The 23709-nt window shown below is 44.3% G+C and overlaps 3 protein-coding genes across 6 annotated transcripts; 2 read left to right on the top strand and 1 right to left on the bottom strand.

The window, feature by feature from the left end:
* On the bottom strand, nt 1-5981 carry TATDN3 (TatD DNase domain containing 3). 2 transcript variants are annotated; one of them, NM_001245504.1, is given in 10 exon segments: nt 1-368; nt 647-727; nt 1487-1599; nt 1814-1869; nt 2270-2379; nt 3393-3455; nt 4162-4246; nt 5574-5647; nt 5728-5760; nt 5847-5923. In NM_001245504.1, coding segments are annotated over 10 exon segments (813 nt in total). In that variant the 5' UTR covers nt 5901-5923; the 3' UTR covers nt 1-224.
* NSL1 (NSL1 component of MIS12 kinetochore complex) lies at nt 5889-15554 on the top strand. 2 transcript variants are annotated; one of them, XM_030269100.4, is made up of 6 exons: nt 5889-6021; nt 6318-6402; nt 8203-8333; nt 10718-10772; nt 13395-13462; nt 14042-15554. In XM_030269100.4, exons 1-6 carry the CDS (start codon nt 5899-5901, stop codon nt 14318-14320), a joined length of 741 nt encoding a protein of 246 aa, XP_030124960.4. In that variant the 5' UTR covers nt 5889-5898; the 3' UTR covers nt 14321-15554. The 2 variants fall into 2 exon arrangements, with proteins under 2 accessions (XP_030124960.4, XP_002191732.6); XM_002191696.7 differs by having other exon boundaries at nt 5899-6138.
* A 151-nt stretch (nt 15555-15705) lies between these two features.
* BATF3 (basic leucine zipper ATF-like transcription factor 3) lies at nt 15706-23383 on the top strand. 2 transcript variants are annotated; one of them, XM_030269101.4, is made up of 3 exons: nt 15706-19112; nt 20287-20391; nt 22761-23383. In XM_030269101.4, exons 1-3 carry the CDS (start codon nt 18999-19001, stop codon nt 22944-22946), a joined length of 405 nt encoding a protein of 134 aa, XP_030124961.4. In that variant the 5' UTR covers nt 15706-18998; the 3' UTR covers nt 22947-23383. The 2 variants fall into 2 exon arrangements, with proteins under 2 accessions (XP_030124961.4, XP_072783645.1); XM_072927544.1 differs by lacking the exon at nt 15706-19112 and adding an exon at nt 19492-19669.
* Nucleotides 23384-23709: the final 326 nt, after the last annotated feature.

Genomic DNA, 23709 nt, shown 5'->3' with positions numbered 1-23709 from the left:
TGCAAAGGAACAACGTGTCTTTATCACATTCAAGAGATTATTACAGTGCACACCAAAGGTCTTTGAGAAATTCCCTATTTTCATCCTATCCAGCTATATAACACTCCTTGTTTCTTGAACTTCCAACTGCAAAACTCCACTTAAACACAAGATTGGTACATTGGTTTTATTAATTACACCACAAGTAATACTTTCTGCAACATTATATATTTCAGTTTCTGAATCTATAGCCGAATAAAGTGCTGAAGTTTAGGGAATACTTTTAGTGCATTCTGTGTAGTCACTTCTATAACTTCTCCAACTGGAATTCCTTTAATTTTGGCAATGTATTCAGCAGCAATGTAAATATTTTTGGGTTCATTTCTCACCTGAAAAACAAACAAAACCAACCAAATTACAGACGCCTGGAGATCACAAGTGTTTCAGACTCAGTACTTTCTGACAGAACTTCAGTCACATTGTGGCATGTGTGGCAGAAAAATTGAATCCATGTATCCGTTCCTCTTGGATTAAGTTCCCGTGGTAACCTCTTTCCTCTCTTGTAACCACGCTTAAGACTACTTCACTGTGCTTTGCCAGTAGCTGACCTCCTCGAGGTGTGGGTTTGGATACAAAGACACAGAAGTCCCTCCCTCCCATCATTCACCTGTTTTTCAGGCCCCAGAGCAGGAGAATCAGTTTCTAAGCACATATTTTCCAGTGGCAGCTGTTTCACAAGCTTCTGCTTCTTGAAGAAAATAAAGACAGCCATTAAATGTTTTGTGCACCTAAAACTGTGGGAAAAAAACATGAAGGGAGGATATTCCCTAAAATTAAAGGCAACATCAAAAAACTTTGGTGCCACTGTTTACATTTTACCAATGATTTCTGAATGGAAGCAAGAACACTGGGAGCTGCTCAAGAAGTCCCTTCAAATTAGAGTTCTCCTGTTCTCTAAATATCCAAAGTACCATTATGTCAAAGCTGAATTCATTGTTACTTATTAAATCATGCAGGTATATTGCAGTTATAGACTTGCCAGTGCAATTCTAACTTGCTGTTTGCTGTGCATATAAAGTTTGTGTGTTTTCCTCCTCTCTGCTTTACCTCTCAACCCCAGTTTGCTTTCCTTCCGAAGTACCTAACCTTATCCCCATTTATATCCACCCCTCATGCTCCCTCCTAAATCAAAACTTTTCCTCTCTTACATTTCCTGAGCTTATCACAGAAAGTAGTCCAATTACAAAAACTACTCCTTCTCTACATGTCATGTCCCTACTGTAAAACAGTACAGTGACAGAACCTTCTGAAGAAGAGTTCACAGGAAACCACAATAAAATGAGAAAAAACCCCTTTATTTCTCAGGAATAGCTGAGCTGTTTTAGCCAGAATTCCCCCTCTGAAGTCCAGCTAAGGCAAAAGCCCCAGGCAGAAATTCAGCCAGAGTAAAAATGTGCAATGCATGGAGAAGGAGCAGACCCCAGCCAGAACCAGGACAAAACGTTACCTGTTCACTCCTTATAATGGAAGGAGGAATGGAGAAGTAGTATCCAGCTCTCACCCCTTCCATGGCTACAGATGGCTTCCCATCAAAGGCATGGAGCAACACCTTGGTAGCACCTTGGAGAAACAAAGCAAACCACATCAGCAGCAGGCCTACAGCAGGGCTGCCAAGTCAGCTTCCAATGGGACCCTGGTCCCATACAGAATTAGCACAGAAACTCTGCACTACTGCTCCTGAGTTCAACACACACAAACTGATGTGAGGACATGGCACAACTGGAGAAATCCTGCTGGCAAAAGCTATGGCAGAGGAAATGCATTAAAAGCATACCTTGTTCCTTCAAGAGATTAATGGTTGGTCTTCCAGCTGAGCGGGAATGAACATTTCTGCACAGCAAGGAAAGGCCCAGCATTAGGAAATTTAGCCAAATACCTTTTTTTTGGCAAATACAAACAAACTAACAGTATCTTGGGATGAAAATAATTCATCTGTATTACAACTTTTATCAAGAAAAAACCCAGGGATGTATATATTAATCCTTTCAGCTACGGTGAAGATACAGGAACAACATAGCATGGATAGGGCACATAATATGTCTGTACAGAAGTGCAAACATAAGGAAAATTTAAAAATTAAATCTCAAACTGGAGACTGACAGGACACTTATGCCAGTTTAATCCATCTAAGAAAAGTTCTGTGGGCACTTAATAACCATAAATCCTGGGAAGTATTTCGACATGTTACTGAGACCTGGCAAATTCTCCTGCTGGTAGAAACAAAACCTACAATGGCAAATCCAGCCTTCTTGCCAGCTCAATCTGCTTGATCAAAACCTGTCTTTGTCCTTCCTTCTGTTCATCGGTGCTGGCAAATCTGGGAGTGAAATCTAATCCAACCTACAGTACAAGAAGAGAAGAGAAAAGTTTTACAGACCTAACACTTAACAAAACCATAATTATACATGCAAAGGCATAACATGCTTCAAAACTGCAAAGCATTTCACAATATGTATACTAGGAGACTGCAATTAAAATGAGCTCAGCTGCAGCTTAACTCAAAAAAGGAATGCATTCTCAACCATAAGCTTTTCAACTATGAAAGTATTTGTGGGCAGACAGCTTCTAACAAGAGTATTTAACATTTTAGTCTGTAACTGGTTTTCTGGGGGTTTATATTCTATTGACTGTTATGTCAGATTAAGTGTCAAATATGGATCTCCAGTATAATAAAATTTCTGACCTGAACCTATAGCTTTAGTCCAATCTCTAGCAAAAATTACCCATTAATTTTATACTTTTTTAATCGAAACATGTTCAGGCAAAATTTAAAGTTTGTCAAATAGACGAAGAGAAGTTCTTCATATACAGTACTACATGGCAAATTTAGCTACAAAGCTCTGCCAAAACCAGCTTTTTATGTAGCCAGTGCAGAACCAGATATAAGTCCCTTAGGTACTAACACACAAATCAAGGCTCCATCCTAAAGCCTCAATTCATTTATAAACCAATGTAAGACAGGAGAAAACAGATGGATACAGATAGATGAAGGATTAAAAAAAAGGCACTGTACAAGTCACTGTGGTGTATTGAAATCACAGCTTAGCCTAACTTTGTCAGAGAAGAAGGCAGGAAGGATCTGCCTTTGGGTACAAAATGAGAGAGCATAAGTATGTAATCTTCCAACTCCAGCAGCATAAATGCCATCTATTTTCTAATAGTGATAACAAAGGAAAATAAGGAATCAAGCAAATCTATAAAGGAAATAAGAGAACTACCCCTCAGACTTAGTGCTTGTTCAGGCTGACAGCAATTCTTATCACATACAGAAAAACAAGCATTGACACAGTTTTTGTAATTCCAGTGACAGCTGCTGCCAGAGAGATTTAAAGAAGTTATAAAATTCCACTCACTTCTCCAATCCCCACCAATTTGTCTTTGTAAAGTTCTATAAGAGGCAGCGCAGCATCCAGATCCTGCAAGAATAAAAGATGCAACTCTCACTGCCCTTACAAGAGGAAAGGGTTACTAACCCAGCATCATGATTAAATTGGCGTTTCCTTCACTGTTCTGAAATTCTGTACTTTAGAACTTGCCATTACGGTGAGATCAGTGCAGTCAGATTTTAGAAGTCTGAAGGATTTATCTTCTTTACTTAATAACCATTTTGTTATGTATTACATTCTATATCTATATTTCCCTCTCTCTCTCTCTCTCTATATATATATATATAAACCTTATTCCAAATACTCCTAAGCTAACTTTTCACAGTAACAGCAAAGGTAATTAAAACAAGGCCCATAAATAGCTTGGTAACATTAAATAGATGCAGACAGCTCCCTGAGATTTTTAGGATAAGGCCACAAACAGTTGCCTTCCAGTTCCCATGTTAACAAAGGAACATCTGCACAGGTTGCTTGCTGTAAGCAAAGCACACTTGGGATTTTGAAAACCATTTCACTGTAGTAATACAGCCAGATGACTCCAGAGAACAACTCTGCTTTAAGGACTAACAGGAACAAATGGATATGCTGAGAGAGCCTGGGATTTGGTCCACCGGGTCTCCTGCATTACAGAGTGCAGAAAAACCACTGGGCAGACCTGAAGGTAAATCAGGCAGAGCGGAGCATCCTGTTGTCTGTCCTGAAAAGTCCCAGCAGTATTGCAGAGACCGCGTTTTACCTTCAAAGTAACACTGCGCTGCTCCTCTGGAGAAATCTCCTGGACGGGGTGAACTCCCAGGCATGGCAAGACAAACCCTGGGAATCTAAGCACGGAATAGACAGCAAGAGTATGAAAGACCACAGAGAACCTAAGCTTAACACCAAGGGTATACAGAGAGTGCAAGTTTGGGGACAAGAAAGGCCAGCCTGAGTGAAGAGGGCAGCGCATTCCGTCAATCCCCAAGGCGCAGACCCACACCCGGGATACGGGTGGGTGTCGGTGTTATAAATGAAAATTCGTCCAGCCAAATTAAAATGAAAAAATAAAATATTTTTTTTACAATCAAATTTTATCTAGCCAGCCACAAGGAAAGAACAGTGCCAAGCCCGGGGTTGGCCCTGGCGTGCAACAAGAAGTCAGCCTCAACAGAGATTTTCCTCTATGCCCACACACCTCCATCCTGGCACAAGCGGTTTTTATAGGGAAAATTCCGCCTGAGGCCAAGATTTTGGCAGTTAGTCTTTTCTTCTATTCAGGGTCCATAAGTTAATAAAATTTTCTTTTTTAGTAATGAAAAAGAACAATTCCGTGTCTAAGAATTGTTAAATCCCTTAATAAAATTTACGAAAACACTACATTCACATATATTTGCCCAAAAATTTCCATGATAGCCATCTCGGGTCATTTACGCAAATAATCAGCGCCTGGGCGTCCCCATATCTCTCCAAATATAACCCATCTCCCAGCCAAGCCACATCCTTTTACTTATAAATCAAGTTTCAACATACACTAAGTTTCACCTGCGAAAGTAAGGGAAACTCCTAACACAAACATATATACTCTAACAAATATTCAATATCACATATATTGTTGCATTTCAGACTAGCAAAAGTTTAGTAGAAGTAGTTCAGCTAAGGCTTAGAATTCTTAGTAGGCCATAGGCTGCGTGTTGTTAGAAACAGTTGTTAGGTAAGGGCAGTACGGAATACTGGAGAGGTAGGAATTTATCTCAGAATACAATCCAAGGGTAGGCTGTGGTAGAACATGTCATTATTCACAAGATGGATAGGTAGATCTTGGGGGAATACATTGTTTTTACCTAACAGAGTGAAGAGAATTTATGATCATAAAAAATGTTCAATTTAAACAAGGATTAATTTGTAAATAAATGATTGTTGGAGTGTAACGTCGACAAATACGTGTTGAATTAAGCAACCGTTGATATAGACTCTATATAAACGCAATGATTTGTTAGCTCGGGGGACTCTGACTTTGGACATTAGTCCTCAGGCTCCCAGGGCCCTCAATAAAGCACCGCATAAAACGACTTCGGTTGTTTTGTGTTCTCTTTACGGGCAACAATATCATACTGAAAATAACACAAGTTATATCTATTTTACATAACACCGGGATCCCCGCCGGCCTCGCACCTCTCAGACAGCTCCAGCACGCTTCGGAACTCTCCCGCCTGCTCCGACACCACCAGCAGCGCCGCCACGGCCGCCTGCGGCACACAGAGACCCGCGGCCCGCTGAGACCGGCGGGGCCGCGGGCAGAGGCTCCCCTGCGGCCGCCCCGCCTCACCTGCTCCGCCGCCCGCACCACGGCCGCCACGTCCTGCGGGAGACACGCACCGCCTCAGCGCCGCCTCAGCGCCGCCTCAGCGCCGGGACCCCCCGCCCGCCGTGCCCGCCGCGCCTCACCGGCTGGAAGCAGGGCGCGGCCAGGTGGCAGTGACAGTCCACGGGCCCCGCCATGCCGCGCCCGGCGGGAAGGCACCGGGCGGCCGCGGGTTCCGCTTCCGGGCCGGCATTTTCCCCGCGTCCCGGGCGGGAAATGGCGGCGGCGCCGCCGGGCGCGGAGCAGCGGGATCCGCGGGTGCGCTGCTGCTCGCGGCGCGGGCTGGGCGCGCTGCTGGAGCTGTGCGCGCCCTTCGTGCGGGCCCTGGCGCACGGACAGCCCGGCGGGGCCGCCGCAGAGGCGGACGCGCTCTGGGTGAGCGGGGAGCGGGAGCGGCCTGTGCCGGCACCGGGCCCCGCGGGCGGCGCTCGGCTCCCGGGGTGAGGGGCGGTTTGCCCGGGCGGGCTCCCGGGCAGGGCGGTGAGGCGGGACGGGCTCTTCCTTCCATCCCAGAGAGGGATTCACGGATGGACCGCCTGCTCCGTGCCTTGCAGAACTTCGAGACGGCGGTGCGGGACAACGTCACCATTAACGGGCAGCCCTGGGAGGAGGCCTCGGATGACTCCCGGCTGCCGAGCGGTGAGCATCGATTTCCATCGCGTCCTGCTGGCTGGGTTTGTTTTGGTTTGGTTTTGTCCAGAGGGAAAAGGGGTTCGATTGAAAGGGGAGGTTCTGACTTGATGTAAGGAAGTAAAAACTCATTCTAAGGATAACAGAGCATTGGAAAAGGCCGCCCAGAGCTTGTCTCCAGCACTGGAGGCTTCAAAAAGCCATCTGGACAAAAGTGCTCTGAGCAACCTGTTTTGAAATGGGAGTTGACCCTGCTGTGAGCAGGAGGCTCTGGAGAGCCCTTCCAGCCTGAGTGTTGGAGGCAGTGACCAAGATCTATCAAGGGACACTGGGAGACTGTCTGTTGCTGCTATTTAATATACAGACTAAGCGTTGAAAATTATTGCTATATAAATAATTTTTGATTTAATAGTTATATAATTGATTAATTATATTATATAAATTTATTTTTATAAATTTATTATATAAATATATTGTTTATATAAATAAATTTTAATTTAAATACTATTTATGCAATATAAACAATGTATTTATAGTTGCTGTCTTTTGTATAATAGTAGTGGAGATTCTTGGTAGTCTGGTGTCCAAAGAAAATTTCAGTGCGGTCCGTTCACTCACTTATGTTGCCTTTAGGTGCTCTGTGCCTGCAGTTTAATGCTTTTTGCAGTTACACAGAGCTGAAAATACAGATACATTGAGTTAACTACGGAGCTGTTGAATCAAAAACATTGACCTATTTTTTGGTTGGGATGCTCTGAGCAAATGTGGGCTCTGAGCAGTGTAATCTAGTTGAAGATGTACCTGCTCATTGCAGGGAGCTTGGACTAGATCACTTTTAAAGGCCCTTCCAACCCAAACTATTCTCTGATTTTGTGAAGCGTCTGCAATTGTAGTTCTAGAATGATAAAACTCCAGCTAGTTTGACTACAAGGTCAAAAATGCACTGATCTCATGATGCAAAATGCAAAACTGAGACACTGTCATCTACCCACAGCTGGTATAAAGCAGGTATAAGGACTGTATTGTGCTTTTTAATTTGATATAGGTTTACTCATGTACCTATCTCTGATCCAGTTTGATCACTAAGAGATCTGGCAGTTTGTGCCTTCCATATTTATGTTGACCAGCGGCTTAAGTCTTTCCTGTCTATATTTAAATGGTTTCATGGTGATCTTAAAACAAACAACCAGAACAAACCCACAGACTCCTAAAACACTGACTTTTCCTTTCTGAGTTTTGCTGTCACTTGATTCTGCACGGAGTGACCCAGAGAGGGTGCTCGAAATCCATTCTTTACCACTAGATTGAAAATATTGCATGGCTTGCAAGTTATACACAACACATTAGTGTGGACAGTGAATTTTATGTTAAACTGCTTATTTGTGCACTGTGTGATAGAAAATCACACAGTTGGTCTTCTAATTACTGTTTGTACAGTTGGAGTTTGTTTAATGCTTGTAAATCACACAGATAAACTATTTTTCTCCTTAAAAGATAGCCATTGCTTCCTAAGACTTTCTTTACAGATTAAGACTTCATAGGGAAATGCATTTGTTATTTTTTCCCCTGGATGGTTCTCTGCCTCTCCCCACCTGAGATAATTTACTTCAAAATAACTGGCCAACATCAAGTTATGCTCCAGTTTCTATACTCTCTTAGCAAAGAGATTCAAGACATCCATTTATCTCTATGTTGATAATTGTGCATGATATTTTTTTATTTCAGATCTAAAGCTTCTTTTTCTTGATAAGTTTGTCTCAAAAAAGGTCTGAAAATTCCACAGTAACTATGTGTGTTTGTCACTTTCAGATTCCAATATTAAAATTCTGGAGGATCAATTTGATGAACTAATAGTAGAGACAGCAACTAGGCGTAAACAGTGGCCTAAAAAGATCCTGGTGCATGCTATCCAAGCCATGAAAGCAGAGCAAGAGATGTTGGTGAGTAACCTAAGACTTCTAGAAAACTTTTGCATTAAGAAATCAATCATCCAGTGTTGACCTTTAAGCTCCTTCCCATGGTTGCTTTTGATTCTTTATCATAAAATGAGATTGCTTTTTTCAGTAACTGGTTTTGCAGTAACTAAGGGTTAAACTTAGTAAGTTTACTAAGTAACTACTAAAGGTTGCTACAAAGTATTGTGACTGTGTCAGAATTGGGTCTGTGGCACAAAGAAACTGGAGCAGATTGCTTCAGTGTGGTGACTCAAGGTTTACAAACCAGTAGGCACCTGTTTATCTTCTGAGTTCCTAAAGTCCTTCCCCAAGGGCTGGTTTAGGTACTAAATGATGCACTACATGCAGATAGATAGTATCATGTGCACTGTGTGATTTAGAAAAATCAGTGGCTTCCTAAGCACTTTTTTGGAGCTTGTAACTATATGTAGTAATTACTTTCAGTAAAGCATTGGAAAAAAAGGCAGTGTGGATGAATGAATCAGCACAGTAAATTCTGTGGGATTTTTGACACACAGTGCAAAGTAATTACTGGCATTAAACAGCCCACCTGTGTCCTCAGCTGCTATATTTCTTCCCTGAAGTTATGGTAGGCCTCTCTTTTGCTTTCCTCCTGATTAATTAGGATTCCTTTGGCAAAAAACAAGAGGATGAGGCAAACACTGGCACAAGCTGTCCAGTGAAATTGTGCAGTCTTCATCCTTGGAGAGATTCATGGAGATACTCAAAAGTTGACTGGGAACCTGCTCTAGTTTGCCCAGTTTTCAGGAGGGTGTTTAGAGGTCCTTTCCAACTTCAGTAGCTCTATGCTAAAGCAGACAGGGATTTTTTTAGAAAGTGTAGGAGCCTGCACTGCATTTCTGAGGGCTAAAATTGACAAGTGTTAACTCTCTGAGTTAGCCAGGCAGAGATGATTTACTAAGGAAAAGTGCATGGGGACACTTTTGTCTTATACCTGAGATATTTTCTGGAATATATTGTCTTTTGTGATCTCTCTGTTCTGTCAGTATATTAAGTATGTAAAACAAACAAACAGTATCAACTGAAATGAAATATGCTATTGCACAACACCAAGATTTAACAAGACCTTTTAATCTTTCTGCTATCTGAGTGCCACAGTGGATTAGTTATTTGGAATGACTCTCATGCTACTTTTTTTCTCTTGCTGATCTCTTCAAAGTTCACACCACCACAGCTAGATGATTATTTTAATTAAAATTTTCTGCAAAAGTTTAGTTTATCCCTGTAAGAATATGTAGAAATATATGTAAGAATATGGAAAGCTTAGTTTGTCTCTGTAAATGGTTGTTTTTTTCATCTCTCAGCTATTTCTGTAAAGATACCAGTGATTTCTTTGGTTTTGGTTGAGAATTTCTTGTGTTCTTTCATGACCATAGCTAATTGTGTGATGCTTTCTGAGGCATAAAGAGAAGCCATGAAGATGTGATTTACCTGGAGAGAACCACTCATTTATTGTGGTGATTTCCTTATAATTGCCAAAGCAAGGGATCATCATGTGGGTTTTCAGTCAGTATGGTCTGTAGAGTTTGAGGCTAATGCAAGCCATGTTTGTTCTGCTTGGAGCTGTTGCTGCAAACTTGCTAAGAAGTTGTGTGAACTGTGAAAAAATTTCTCTAGCAAAACTACAACAAGGAATAATTAGCTTTCCCCTGCTTGGTTTTGCTTGAAGAAGGTTGAGGGACAACTCCTGAAGTGGAGAACACTAACTTGCAGATGATCTAACTTCTGTTCCCTTGGCCTTGTTTGATTTCCTTCATCCCTGTTGGCTGCTTCTAATTCCACCTTTATTGTAACTAAGTATGGGTTGTATTCAGTTATTACTAGTTTACTTCATGTCCCAGGTAACTGATATAAGGTCACAAGACTCAGTTTGTGAAGCAGAGTGTTCTTAGTTCTATATAAGTAATTGCAGGGCTAGAGTGTAGTTAAGTACTTTTCTTTTTCTTAGCTTTTTGTCTTAATGTACCCTTTGTTGGAATCTGTGGCTCTGTGAAAGCATGCTGGTTCTGTGAATGGCTCCTGAGAAGCTAGAGCAGCTCTTTTTCTTCAGTTGTGCAGCAGGTGGCAATGCTTCTTCCAAAATGCCTGGATGTCAGTTCTCATGCTTTAATAATTAGAATTCTGCAAACTAAAGCAGATTCTGGAGTTGTGTTTACAGTGAGTGTAACTGTGTTAACCAGAATGCTGTCTTCAGTAACTAAGTATCTATAATCTGTACCTCTAATACATTCTTGTTCTAAATAATTCCACCACAATCTCCATTGTTCTGACTGCTATATGTATATTAGATATCTATTAAACCAAGGTGGTATTTCACATTTTTGTTTGTTTTTCTTTTGAATATGAAGAAGCTCTACCAGCCTGTGGTAAAACCAGCAGACATAAGACCTCAGCCTTCTCAAGGTAAAGATTTTGTGGGGAGAGCAGCTGTACTGAGGAAACACTGCCTTACTTACTGGCTAACTGTAAATGTTTTAAAAGTTTTCTTTCTTTAAACTTATTTAAATTTGGCTGATAATAAATGAACTAAAAAGCTAGAAGTTGTCATAAGTGAATGTATTGGTGCCTGGGTTTTACTGTGTCCATTTCTCTTGTTCTGAGTGCTGCTTGCAGTTAGGCACTGTACTTGAAGGCAAAAAGCTGGCAAAAGCCTCTGTGTGTGTGTGTGTTGAGGAGAAATTGTCACACCCCAGGAGGCTTCCTTTCTTCTTTCCTTCATCACTGGTGGAGTCCAAGTGGGGAACTGGATGGATCACTGACATTACACTTAGTCTGTTCTTGTGTTCCTTTTGCATGGCTTCTAGAAATGCTTCAACCTCTCTTCCTAATCAGTCAGTTCCTTCAGAAAATTGAAAGCTGTAGTGAAGGACTCAGTGGTGGCAGTGCTGACTCTCTGAACTTGCCAAGTAGGACATAGATTTCATCCTGCCTGTGTCACTTGTAGGGGTGATGAAGGAACAGAACTGCAAACGACATTGTAAGTTTGCATTCTCAGAGAGATGCCTTGTACAGACTCCTTGGAACAAGGTGGTGGATTTTGGAGTGGATGATTGGGATGTCCTCCTTTAAGACTGGCCTTAATAAATGAGAAGCTTTGTGTTGCCTGTTATTAAGTATTGAAAAATGACAGAATTCAGCCGTGCATTTCTGATTTGAAAAGTGAGAACCCTCACTATGAATTACTGCACATGACGTAACAGGCAGTGGTGCTCAGAGTTTGAGGAGCTGAGCTGAATCTTCCAGTTCTCACCCTGCTGATCTGACTTCATTCTAAACATTTTTGTAGATGGGAGACATGGCTTCTAGCAGTGCCAGCTTGTGCAGCAAAGCAGCCAGTAGGAGCAGTGCAGTGGTCACTTTATATCTGAGTTCCGTTTGGTTTCTAGTGTCCAAATGCAGGCTTTTCTGATGTCAGGCAACTACTTGCAAGTTAGTAGCAGCTTGCACTATGATATTGTGGTTTTGGGTTTGGTAACAGTTGTTACAGTTGTAGCAAAGATACTGTGGAATTTATGGAGAATTTTGGTATTATGTAGTCTTTGGGAAGTTTATGTATCCCAGTTTAGCAAGTACAGTGGCCAGAAACCAAAAATGTTTAGATTACTCAATACCTTTCATTTCCTTGTTTCATTTCCCTATGTTTTGGAAAGCCTTGAACTCTGAGGAATGTAATGCCATCTCTGTCAAGCCAAACTCTTGCAGGCAAATTTAATTTAACTGTGTATCAGTCTTTCTGTGCAATAATCCAAATTATTATTTCTTCTTTTACTTAATCCTTATAATTTCATAAGGTCACCAATCTCCTTATCCCAGTGCTTTATTGTAAGAATGCTTCATTGTAGATATATCCTTTTAGAGAATGCCCTTCCATAGGGCTTTAAGATGAGTTTAAAGAGGTTGCTTCTGGACTGTTTATTCTTCCAAAGTGAATGATGGTGCATTTTAGTGTCCATGTTCATGTAGGGATCAGATCAAACCAGCTCTGACCAGCACATTGGACACATGGACAGTTCAACAAGCACCATCCCTTGGTGGTTACCATGTTTCAGCAGGGAATCACTGTAACCCTGAGCTACAATGCAGTGACTGACTTCAAAATACCTTCACCAGCACTAGTAAGATTGACTTCAAAACAGATTGCTGTGTGTAACCCTGACAGGGCTCAGGGGTGTGTGCTCCACCTGACACCGTGTCCTACTGCAGGCACTGCAGAAAACTAATAGTAGTGGAGGTGAGGCTCCTTTCTTCCCAGAAGCATGCTAGTCTGCTCATTTTAAGTTTTGTGCATGGAGAACATGCAAAACAGTTTCATAATAGGCTAGAGTTTAACTTTTGAATACAGAATTAAAGTATTGGTGATCTTATCATATTGCTATTACAGTCGAATATATGCTGTATTCCCCCTGGTGTTCTGCACCTACTACCTGCTGCAGTGTTCCTGAAAGCTGGGGGTTTTTTTATTTCCTTATTAGCATAGCAGAATTAATGCAGTTCATCTTATTTATGCTTGATTCTTTTTGGTGTTAATGCTTGGTAAGTTAAGTCAGAAAGAAAAAAATAGCCTTTATTGTAAAAGCCAACTTGTTGGAGACATAGGATGATTTATTTGCCCTCCTTAAAATGGGTTTTCTAAATCTCATGTTCTCTACAGTGATGTCTATTCTCTGTGTTCTGTGTGGGTTTTATCAGATGTAATATGAGGTTAAAAGTTTTGAAAACAAATCTTTCTGTGTAATTATTTCTTTACAGCTTTTCTCCTATTTCAGATAGTGGCTTTGTGTTTTCTAGGTAGGAACTTTGGGGCTTTCTGTAGTTGAGACTGCTAGCCTCTACTGCAATTTGAGTGATAAAGAATAATACTAGTAAGATAAACCATGCCAGCTGTCATCCTCGGTGTTACAGCAAAATGGATGTGCTGCAGGTTTAGGTTTTATACAGGGACTTTCTGGTTTTCTGTCAGTTTTCTGATAGTGAATAATGGGGGAAAGAGTTTCAGAAGCTGATTTGGGCTGTGTTTGTCTGTAGATGCTTACATCGCAGATCTGAAGCAGGCGACAGAAGCGGCATCCAAAAAGATCAGCGAAGCAATGCAGGTGAGACCTCCGTGTGCTCCAAGAAAAGTATGTTTTTATCTTCTTGATCAGGTAATATGTCACAAAACAGGAGTTCCAGCTCATCTTCCTTATAGTTTGGTGGAAGAGAAGCCTCTGTGTGTACTTAGGAACTAGATAAAGCATTGTGTTTGTAAAGCATTCCCCCTCATGAGCTAGTAATGGAGATTACCCAGGAAATACTTCTACTGAGATTTTGGAACATGCAGTGTCTGAAAAACAGAACATCTTTTGAAGACTTGTATGACTTCATCTGAAGTTTGACATTTTGTTGCCTCAGAACCTGCTTAGGCATCAGCTGTGGTGTTCCTGTGGTACTGCCTGAGCTTAGAGATGTCATGAGGCAGCACTTCAACTTGGCGCACTCTGCATGGTTTCTGTGTGCAGACACTTCACTATTGGGGTGGTAGCTCTGCGTTCACAACCCTCACCTGCCATCCTGAGCATCACCTCTGCAGACAGTGAAGCTTTTGTGCCTGTCAGAATCTCATTAGCATATTGTATGCCTGGTGTCCATTGCTTTTCTCATGTAACCTGAGATACTTGGGTTTGTTTTTGCAGTCTCTTCCAGCACTCATAGAAAAAGCAGAAGGTTTTTCCCAAGCATTGACTTTGCAACCGACCTTGGAACTCTGCAAGCTGCGGCAAGAAGTCTTTTCTGGTTGCAAGGCGAAGGAGGAAAACAATGTCCAAAATTCAGTACCACCAGGAGAAGTCACACCAACAGGAACTGTTTCCAGTAAAAATGCTTATGTTTTGCTGAAAAGAAGAAAAGCTGCAGATTCCCCCGAGAGAAGGCGCTACCCACTGCGGCGGAGGAAGATCAGTCTCAGTGCATGAATTTCTCATTCACATTCAAAACACATTTTGTGTTTTCACATTGCAATCTCAGTTGTACTTTTGTTCCATCTTTTTTCTTAGAACTCATCTCCCCACAGTACTATACATGGGAGCTTCTTTAATTAGTCTTTGGCCTCTTAAATATTTTTACTTTTGCTGTCATACTGATGATATATGAAAGCCTATACATACCAGCAGCATACAATATCCAGCAAGTGTATTTGCCACTTAACTCATTTTTTGCTCTTATATTGCAGTTTTTAGCTTGAGTCCTTGTGCTTCTCAGAGTTTGTGTGCATGCTTTATGTATGTGGGCAGTCTTTTAGGAAACCACTAACTGCTCATTTACATTCAGTATGTCTCTAAAGAGATTGGAGAATGTCTAGTTCTCCTAATGCACCTTCACTAATTACTGACGTATATGGCTTGTATGTTAATGAATTAATTGACACTGCAGCATATTGAAATCACCAAATTTGATGCAATGCTGGAATTTTAGGAAGTCCGCACACACATGTGACATTCGTCCTTGCTATTCTACCTTTCCTGAATGTAGGTCATCTAGGCTTATTTATAGTCATGTTTGTTGAAACTTGGATTTTTAATAATTGTATATATTTACTTGCAGTGTGCTCTTCTGAACAGAAATTCAACCATCAGCATCGTAGGGTCTGATATATCATTTCATGTAATCCAATTACACAGCTTGGGGTTTTCCTGAGCAATATTCTAACGAAGAAAGGATCTTGACTTGGGTTATGTTTGCATTTGTATTGTTTGACTAAACTTTAAAGATCAGTAGAGGCTAGCAGTAAATGCTATTCACTTGAGCTAGCTTACTTCTGTTTTCTTTACTCATTAGTACCTAGAAGATTGCAAATTAGTACTAAATTGAGCACTGTGCCTTAACCATTTATAACTTTTTCTAGTTTATGGTTGCATGTGCCTGCAGTAAATACCCCTGTCTAGTATGTAACATATTTGTTACAGTAAGTGCAGGGGGGTTTTAGGAACATTATTAATGACATGTTTGGTGCTAAGAAGACAGGTCTGACCTAATGTCTAAGAGACCAAATTCTCAAGAAAACAGATTTTAGCATCATTTATTTTGTAAAAGTGAGCATCTGTACTGAGACTTTGTATATGTAATCATATGTAAATATTTTTCCTGACCTTGTATATAGAAATGTGTGTTTTTATATGAAGTAAATTAAATCAATTAAGGAAGATCAAAGCTCCAGATAATATTGTCAGTTCTAATTCTGGAATAGATGGTGGCTGAGCAGTGAGCGTACTTCAGAGGACATCTGTGTTAAATTCTGGCTTGAGTAACTGAAGTAGTTCCATTTACTGCCTTTGAACTCACAAGTGTTATTAATCTCGGGGCTGCAAAGCTTCTCGTGTAAGAGAGGACAGGATGTGAGAGGGACTGGAGCTGCAGGGCTGTGGAACTTGTGGCTCAGATGGCTTCTCACACAGCCACTTGCTATTTTGAGTGCCCGTGCTGTGTGCGGCGTTGAAAATCCCTGCTACGGCTTTCTTCATACAGATCCTGGGTGTTGCTAGGCTAAGGTGAGCGCTGCAAGATTTTGCATGGCAACTATTACAGTATTTGGCCATTTCCTCTGCTAATAGGAAGATACTCTGCTCTTCTCTGCAAATGACAGGCAAGTACAGAAAATAGAGGCATCTCTTTGAAGAAGTTCTGTCAGAAATAGCTGGGGTAGGATAAATGCCCTAAGAAATAAAAAGGGAAAGCACTGTGGTCTAAGACTTAATAAATAAATCCAGAGGTTCACGCTACAGTGCATGTTTCTGTTTAGAGGCTAAGGGATAGTTGGTCTGCACAGGATTTCAAGTAAGTGAGAATGGATGCCCTCAGAGCAGTTGATATTTTGTTCCATAGCCTGTGTTGCAACTGCAACTGGGTGGAAGAAGAGAAATGCATGTGGAAATACTGGCCAAGTGGACTGTGTAAAGAAAAATATAAAGCAATCAGGATTCCAAGTGCAGCGTATAAAGTAGGAATTTAAAAATCTGATGGCTACTTTTGGTGAAGCAGCACTGGAAAGAGAACCTCCCTTTAAATGCAAGTTCTATGATGAGCTAAACATGAATGTTCAGCAGTTTGACCAATGGTTATTAAAAAATTCTACAGCCAGTGATGCCTGCAACTAGCTGTCCCTCCCATTGGCAGAAATATATAAAACATTTCATTTTTTCCCCACCGCAGTAGCCTTTTGTCCTTCAGTTAACTTTTCATAGGAATTGGCAGTGTTGTGCAAGACATGTCTAATCAGACTTCTACTGAAATGGCACAACAGCCAAGCTTCTTATTTTTAACTTGGGGTGAATTGGTATTGCATCAAGAAATGTCTGGTAGTTTTTCTTTATATAGCCTTTGAATTTTGTAAGACAGCTCAGTGGTGATGTATGCTTGGGTTCATTTGCAAACTGAGTTTGAATTTCTTGGCTTTTGGGGACAAGACAGAACATCTCACTGTTAGTTTGTCCTGTCTGCAATGTGCTTTTTGCTCGTGAGGCTAGGCCATCCCCAGCCAAGAAAAACTTGCAAATTGGAGCTGTATCTACGCATGGTTTTGCTGTGTTTACTTTCTGAACAAAGGGGATTACGAACTGTAAAGGGGAAGCTCCTCTTCCAGAAATCTTCACGTGGACACTGACATCTGTTTGGAAGCCTGGATGCTCTGAGACCCAGTTCTGACATGTACCATTCTCCAGAAGAGCCATGCTGTGCTAAGCTGTGATCAGAAACTAGTATGCATGTGTGTAGGCTGCTTCAGTGCAGACAAAAATCACTGATAAAATGCCATTATAAAATTAAGCTCAGCTGACTAGGCTGCTTTTTGGGCTGGTTTTCTCTCCTGCGCAGAAACGCTCTGCCTTCGCTGCTGCACTACCTGGAATTACTGTGTAGGCATTTCTACAGATGTACCAGAGATAGCTTTAATACTAAGTAGAAACTTGTTCCCACAAGCAAATTTTGACTTGTCATTTCCTTTGTCATTTGTTCTGAACAAGAACAGACTATTCAGGCTCAAGGGGACTGTCCCCTGGCTTGTCCCATGCTTGTGTTATCCTGGAAACCTTATTCTGCAGCTGCTGGGAATTATTCAGTGAAGTGGATATTTATTCAGGACTATAAATTCTTGGTGAGCTGCTCATGATTTGAAGCTGTCAGGTAGCTGGTGCAGGTGCCATTTGCAGCAGCATTGCTCCTAGAGCATGGAGTTCAAAGTCCCTCTGTGGAAGGGGAGCTTCTTTCCCACAGATCACTCCAGAGGGCTGTTGAGGTGTTTTATCCACGATTCATAGCAAGAGAACATACCTGTTCCCCGAGTTTGTGAAAATACTGGCTTCTAGTCCTGTTTATTTCAACTGAGCTTAAGCTACAAAGGCAGCAAGATCCCAGTGCTCTCTTTTTAAGCAACTGTCCTGCTCATGTCCTCATGTACTGATTTCCTTTAGCTGCATGAGGTGTAGTTAATGCAAGATTAGGCTGTTTCAAAGGAGCAGTTGAGAGCAATTCATTCTCTAACAACTTTCTGCCTGGTGGTCAGGACTGCTTTCCAGGAGGTGTTGGTTTGGATCCCCTCAGCTGGAGAATGGCACTGAACCCACACCTTACTGCTGCCTCCATGAGCAGCCCTCAGTGAACATCTTGCTCTTGGCACATTAGATGACAAAGAGAGAAAGAAGCAAGACTGCTTTTGAAGAAACCAGGGAATGCCCTGTGAAATGCTTGGGAGACCCAGCACAGTCTGGGGCTGCAGGTTAGGTCAGGATATTTTGGCAAGACCGTGCTTCCAGCTGTGGTCACCAGCCACCTTCCCATGGCTGATAGGGTGGGAAGACTCACAGGGACTTGGTCCTCCAGGGTTGGAGAAGCTCTTTGAAAAGTGCAAAATCAAATAAATGCATGGATAGCCTGGAGGGTGGAGACAGAAGCTGCTTTGAGGTGGAAGAGCTGGGAAGAAGCACTTCAAGGAAGTCGTGCTCAAGTCTTTTAGTCACAGTCCCAGATCCTACCAGGAAACCTGTGCCACGGCACAGACATCATTTTGACTCATGGACTCTGGGGAACATGGTTCCCTCACCTTTAGCATGAACTGTTAGCCAGATCTTCCTGGAAGGATAGTCTGTATTTACTCAGTTTGCCAACTCTTTAACTTCATCTAAACTGGATGACTCAAGCTGCTGAGGAAACCAGAAAAATAGGGAAGTATCTGATTTATTGAGATACCTGGAGCTTTATGACTGACTGCCCTGCAGTTTGGGGGCACGTACCCTCCTCACATGGTCATGTGTTCACCTCTGTGAGTTGAGCACAGCCAGGAGGGTACAAGAGTTATAAATCCTTTTGCAGGAGAGCAAGGATGTTGAAGTAGCTGTCAGTGCAAACACCCCCTTTCAGAGCATAAGGCCAAGATAACTGTGCAATTAAAATGCAAGGAAGGTGTTCCGAGATGTAAAAGAAACAGTGTTCTGTTAAAATACTCTCAACAGAATAGTGGAAGAGAAAGATTTTTGTCTGCAGCAACTGTATTTCCAACAGTCTTTGTCTGGCTTTGCCTTTACAAGAAGTCTGTCGCATTTCCTTATTATTTAAAGGAACAGGGTGAGTAGCGAAAGTGAAAATCGCTTTATCCCAGCACGGATGCCGTGTCCTCACACCCACGATCCCGGCCTGAGCTGGCTGTCCCGCATGTGGAGCTGCCGCCGCTTCAGAGAGCCGATGTCAGCGGAGCGCGGCGGGCAGGAGCGGCCGGAGGTGAGCGGCGGGAGACGCACGGGGACGAGCCCGGTCCCGGGGCAGCCTGGAGAGGAGGGAAACCGCGGGGAGTTCATTTCTGCGGGCGAACGAGCGAGTCGGGCCTCCCGGAGGGGCGTCGAACCCAGCCGACCCCGGGGCTGGGGCTCTCCGGGGGGATTTTCAGGCAGCTCCTGCCCGGCAGCGCCGTGCCCCGGACTTTCCCCCGGCTGCCGGCGGCTGACGAGATCCGGCGGTCCCGGGGGGCGGTCCCGGCGGGGGAGCGGTGCGGGATGGGCGGCCGGGTGGTCGCGGGTTCCCGGTGCGCCATGTGACGGCCATGTGGGCGGCGGCTCCGCCCGGGCCGCTCCGGCACCTGGCGGCGGCACCCCCGGCCCGGGGCGGCGCGTCCCCCGCCCGGCCCGCCCCGGCCCGCCCCGCCGCTGTACTCCTTCCCCCGCGGGCCGGGGGAGCGCTGCGGGCGGCTCGGCGGCGCCGGGATGTCGTGCGCCGGCCCCGCGGCGGCGGCGGGGGCCAGCGCGCTGTCCCGGGGCGCGGCGGCCGAGGGCGGCCAGCAGGTAGGACCGGCGGGGATGGGCTGCGGGGATGGGCTGCGGGCGGGCGGGCACGTGGGGCTGAGTCACGCCGGGCAGCGCCGCGGAGGGATGCTCGCTGCCCCCGGGCATCGGCCCTTCTTTTCCCGGGAGGCGGCCGCCGTGCTGGCTCTTCCCAGGCGGGAGCGCGGGCGGTGCGCGGAAAGCGCCGGGGCCCGGCGCGGGCAGCGGCTTTTCCCCAGCCGCGGGCAGCCGGGAAGGGAGCAGGGCTTTCCTCCGCGCTGCTCGCACCTCCGCCCCGTCGGCCGCAGGTGTAAAGCGCTGCCCGCCGGGCAGAGCGGGAGCGCCGGTCCCCGCTCGGGTACCCAGCTTCCCCCATCAGTAGCGGTGCCCCTGCCCGCGGGGCTCTGCGGCATCCCCCGGGCAGCCTGCCGGCTTCCACCCCTCTGCTTCGGTTCTGCCTGTGCAGCGGGGCAGAGGGATATGATGCTCTTTGCAGAGACCGTGAGGTCTCTGGGAGACCGAGGATCAGCGCTGTAAAATTGGAAGTGTTCGTTCTCTGAAAGTTACACGCTCGACTTCGGACATCTTCTGTGTGCACCTTGCAAACTAGCGAAGTGTTTCTGGTTGATGTCTTCCAGAGTCGTGAAGAAGATGACAGAAAAGTAAGGAGGAGAGAAAAAAATCGAGTTGCTGCACAGAGGAGCCGGAAGAAGCAAACTCAGAAAGCAGATAAACTTCACGAGGTGAATGGATACTTGGTGCTTTGCAGGCATGGCTTGGGTACCAAGCACGGGACTTTACAATGAATGGGAATTCTTAAGCAGGAGTGGGCCTTTCTTCACATAATCCTGCACAGAGAGCTGTGGGATGCCTAGTTGGGAACTCCCAGACACTGTTGCTGCTCTTGGACAGTGCAGCTCTGCCTTCAGCAACACTGCTAGGAAGAGAGAGACATGGTCCAGCCCTCACCTCATCCTCCCTCTTTTGCGCTTCCTGTGACCACCCAAAGAATGAGATCACAGGGCTCCTTTGGGCTAAACCAGAACCATTTTCTTCTGTATTAGTGTTAAGCTTATCACATTTGCTGTGCCAGTGGATGAATTCTTGCTGTCTTACGAGGCAGAAGGTGATGGAAGAGGAGGGGACCATGCAGTGGCAATGCTGGCTTAAATGAGTTCTAGAGTTGTGGTGTGGGCGCTGCCACTCAGCAGTGGGGTTCCCAGGCATACCCAGCTGAAAAGGCTTCTTAGGAACTTGGGAACCTGCAAGCATGAGAGCTCAGCTTGGCTAGCTGTTACACTTGTATGCTTTGAAAAGTGACAGTGGGTGTTCAGACAGATAAAATGAAAGTAACTGATTCTTCCAGAAGCTCTTAATATTACAATGTGGTGTGCTTTTATTGTGTCCCCAGTGCAAACACTGGAGGACAGGGATCCTTTCTCTCTGGTTTTGGATGTTACCTCACACCACAGTGCTCTCGTAGCCAGGAGTCAGCTTTTGGGGTGAGTGTCAGTTTTGCAGCACACTGCCACTGTGGCTGAGTCAGTTGCTCAGCTCTGAAGGTTTATCACAGGCTTTTTTCTTTCTCACTGTGGAAGGATCTGCCAGCAGTTAGCAGAGACTAAGCGGGACAATGTGGGGAGTTTTGGGCTTGGTTTTTCCCAGATCTCCTCTGAGTCAGCGCCTGAGAAAGCCAGGTGCAGAGTAGTTCTGAAAAGGGGTAACCCCTGGCTTTTGTGGAATAATTTTTGGGCCCTGTGCCATCCTGCAGCCTCTCTGATGTTTCCCCTGAACTTAAGGATCTTCTTCATGCTGAGAATCTTCATTTTGAGGCTCACAGGTTTTGCCAGGTGTAGGCAGATCTGGTTGAATAGACATTCATTCTTAGCAACAGCAATGTGACAGTCTCACCCCTGAAAATGGGACAGAGCAATGGGACAGCAACATTTATTCCAAAACCCAGGACCACGGGATTTGGGGCAACAAGAGATGAGCAGAATGACAGCTGGGGTTGGACAACTTGGCTGGAGTTTGGCTGCAATACTGTGTTAGGACTGTGCCTGCTTCACTCTGTGAGAGGTGGTGTGAGGGAGGGCAAGGAGCCCAAAGTTCTGCAGCAAAGGGGAGCAGAGGCAGTGCCAGGCTGCCCAGAAGAACATTGCATGAGAGGCTCTCCCTGCTGCTTTTTAAGGCACGTGGAGGCTTTGAAGTTTGCTCGAAAGCTTTCCCAGGGAGGTGAGATTGAGTGGGTGGATGCTGAGCCTTGGGCCAGCTGCGAGACATCCATCTGCAGGTTTTCAGTGGGCTGGCTCTGAACCTCTAGCTCTCTTCTCTTTGGGATGGGGAGGCTTAGAGGCAGGGACACTTGAGACACACAGTTATCAAAAAATGTCACACAGGAGTCTTGCATCCATCACATGTATGCTGCAGAGCAACTCAAAACTCCCCTGCAGTTAACAGTAGCTTATTTATTGCCAGAGAAGCCTTAGCTCAAAAGCAGCTAGGTCAGGGATAACCAAAGGCAGTGGTCTGGTGATAAAATGAATTTGGCTTCAAGCATGATGCTTCCTCCTCCTGAGCTCTTGGGCTTCTGAGAAGGTGGCTACAAGCCCTGGCAGGCCTGGAGGAGAGCACTGGATGTGCTGTGCAAGCCTGGATAAATGGCTTTTCCCTGTGCCCTTCTCTCACCAGCAGTGCCAGGCACTGGGTTTTCCCAGCTCCTCTTGGCACTCAGTGCTTTCATTTTCTCTGATCTCACCGTGCAGAGTCCATTTTGGCCCTTCCCATCAGAGGCAGCCCAGGGTGGAAGAGGCCACCATGGGGACACAGCCATCCATGCCTGCAGCCCTGGGCTCCTAGAGGACTCTGAGGGCTAGTGGCACCTCCTGGTCTCCAGGGCCATTAAAGGAATTGCAGTGTGGTCAAGGCACAGGTTGTAAAGCACTTGCCCTGTTCCAGCACCCAGGCTGGGTCTGTCTTTCCTTAGCACTTTGTAAGCTGTAGTAAGAAACCACAGTGTTTTTCTACTGTTATGTGAATATACTCAAGGTGGAAGCACTGAAAGGAATGTTTTGACTGTAAGTTGGTTTTTTTTTCTTTCCCCTCCTTCCAGGAATATGAGTCTCTTGAGCAAGAAAATACCTCCCTGAAAAGAGAAATCGGAAAGCTAACAGATGAAATGAAACACTTGAGTGAAGTGTTGAAGGATCATGAAAAGATCTGTCCACTATTGCACTGCACCATGAACTTTGTGACCATACCAAGGCCTGATGCACTTGCCAGCTGCCTACCAAGATGAGTGCTCTCCTTAATCACCTCTCAATGTGAAGTGTGAAAGTGCCATTAACAGGAGGTTCGAAGAACTGCCTAGTGTGCAGTTCTTCTGTGGAAGAGGGCTGGACTCAACCACACAGCTCTACTCCACATTGAAATGTTACAGTCTTCTGAATCTCAGGAAAACACCAGTATGGAAAAAAAGACAATTTGAACAGCAGCTTCTAACTTGGTAGACTCTTCAAGCCATGGTTTTGCCTGTGGAAATGTCAAAGTGCCGTGCAGCCCACTATGGAGTGATGGAGGGGAAAAGTACCGACCTCAGACTGGGATGTCTTTCTCCCACACATCCACTGCCAGTACCCCTTTGTCACTTGTCACCTATGCATGTCATGATCTGGCTGCTGGGTTTTATCTCTCTAAACAGGTTTGGTTAATAAAAGTGATGTCTCATCTCTATAATGTTCTCCACCTTCTTCAATAATCAGTGTCTTTATAGCATCTCTGCTTTCCATTTGCTGGTCAATCCCAAAGTCTAGTGTTAATCTTCCTGTTAGTTGTTCTATTATTTACTTATCACCTCGTCATTGGTTCCTCTTTAGAAGTGTGTGTAACAAAAGAGTTTTCTTAGTCTTTAATACTCCAAATCATCAGCCTTGCTGGCATTAGTCCTTGGAGTGTTTTATATCCTAAAATACGGCTTGGTCAGCTTCTGATGATGATTGTCTGTTCTGTGTGGAAGAAAAACAAACAAAGTTTGATGGTTTTAAACATTGTTTTAAAAAGCA

This window comes from Taeniopygia guttata, chromosome 3 (genome assembly GCF_048771995.1).
Source record: "Taeniopygia guttata chromosome 3, bTaeGut7.mat, whole genome shotgun sequence".
NCBI lineage: Eukaryota > Metazoa > Chordata > Aves > Passeriformes > Estrildidae > Taeniopygia > Taeniopygia guttata.
The sequence above is the reverse complement of the archived record's forward strand: the minus strand, read 5'-3'. Positions and strand labels throughout refer to the sequence as shown.

Bases quoted from the DNA above. Each gene is read 5' to 3' on its own strand.
- TATDN3 (XM_030267249.4), bottom strand. From the start codon at position 5,900: ATGGCGGGGCCCGTGGACTGTCACTGCCACCTGGCCGCGCCCTGCTTC. The intron at 5,761-5,846 runs GTGAGGCGCGGC...TGTCTCCCGCAG, and splicing joins CCGCGCCCTGCTTCCAGCCG to GACGTGGCGGCCGTGGTGCG. The intron at 3,456-4,161 runs GTAAAACGCGGT...TTATTCTTGCAG, and splicing joins AGCGCAGTGTTACTTTGAAG to GATCTGGATGCTGCGCTGCC.
- BATF3 (XM_030269101.4), top strand. From the start codon at position 18,999: ATGCCGTGTCCTCACACCCACGATCCCGGCCTGAGCTGGCTGTCCCGC. The intron at 19,113-20,286 runs GTGAGCGGCGGG...GATGTCTTCCAG, and splicing joins GCGGGCAGGAGCGGCCGGAG to AGTCGTGAAGAAGATGACAG. The intron at 20,392-22,760 runs GTGAATGGATAC...CCCTCCTTCCAG, and splicing joins AAGCAGATAAACTTCACGAG to GAATATGAGTCTCTTGAGCA.
- NSL1 (XM_002191696.7), top strand. From the start codon at position 5,899: ATGCCGCGCCCGGCGGGAAGGCACCGGGCGGCCGCGGGTTCCGCTTCC. The intron at 10,773-13,394 runs GTAAAGATTTTG...GTTTGTCTGTAG, and splicing joins AAGACCTCAGCCTTCTCAAG to ATGCTTACATCGCAGATCTG. The intron at 13,463-14,041 runs GTGAGACCTCCG...TTGTTTTTGCAG, and splicing joins AGATCAGCGAAGCAATGCAG to TCTCTTCCAGCACTCATAGA.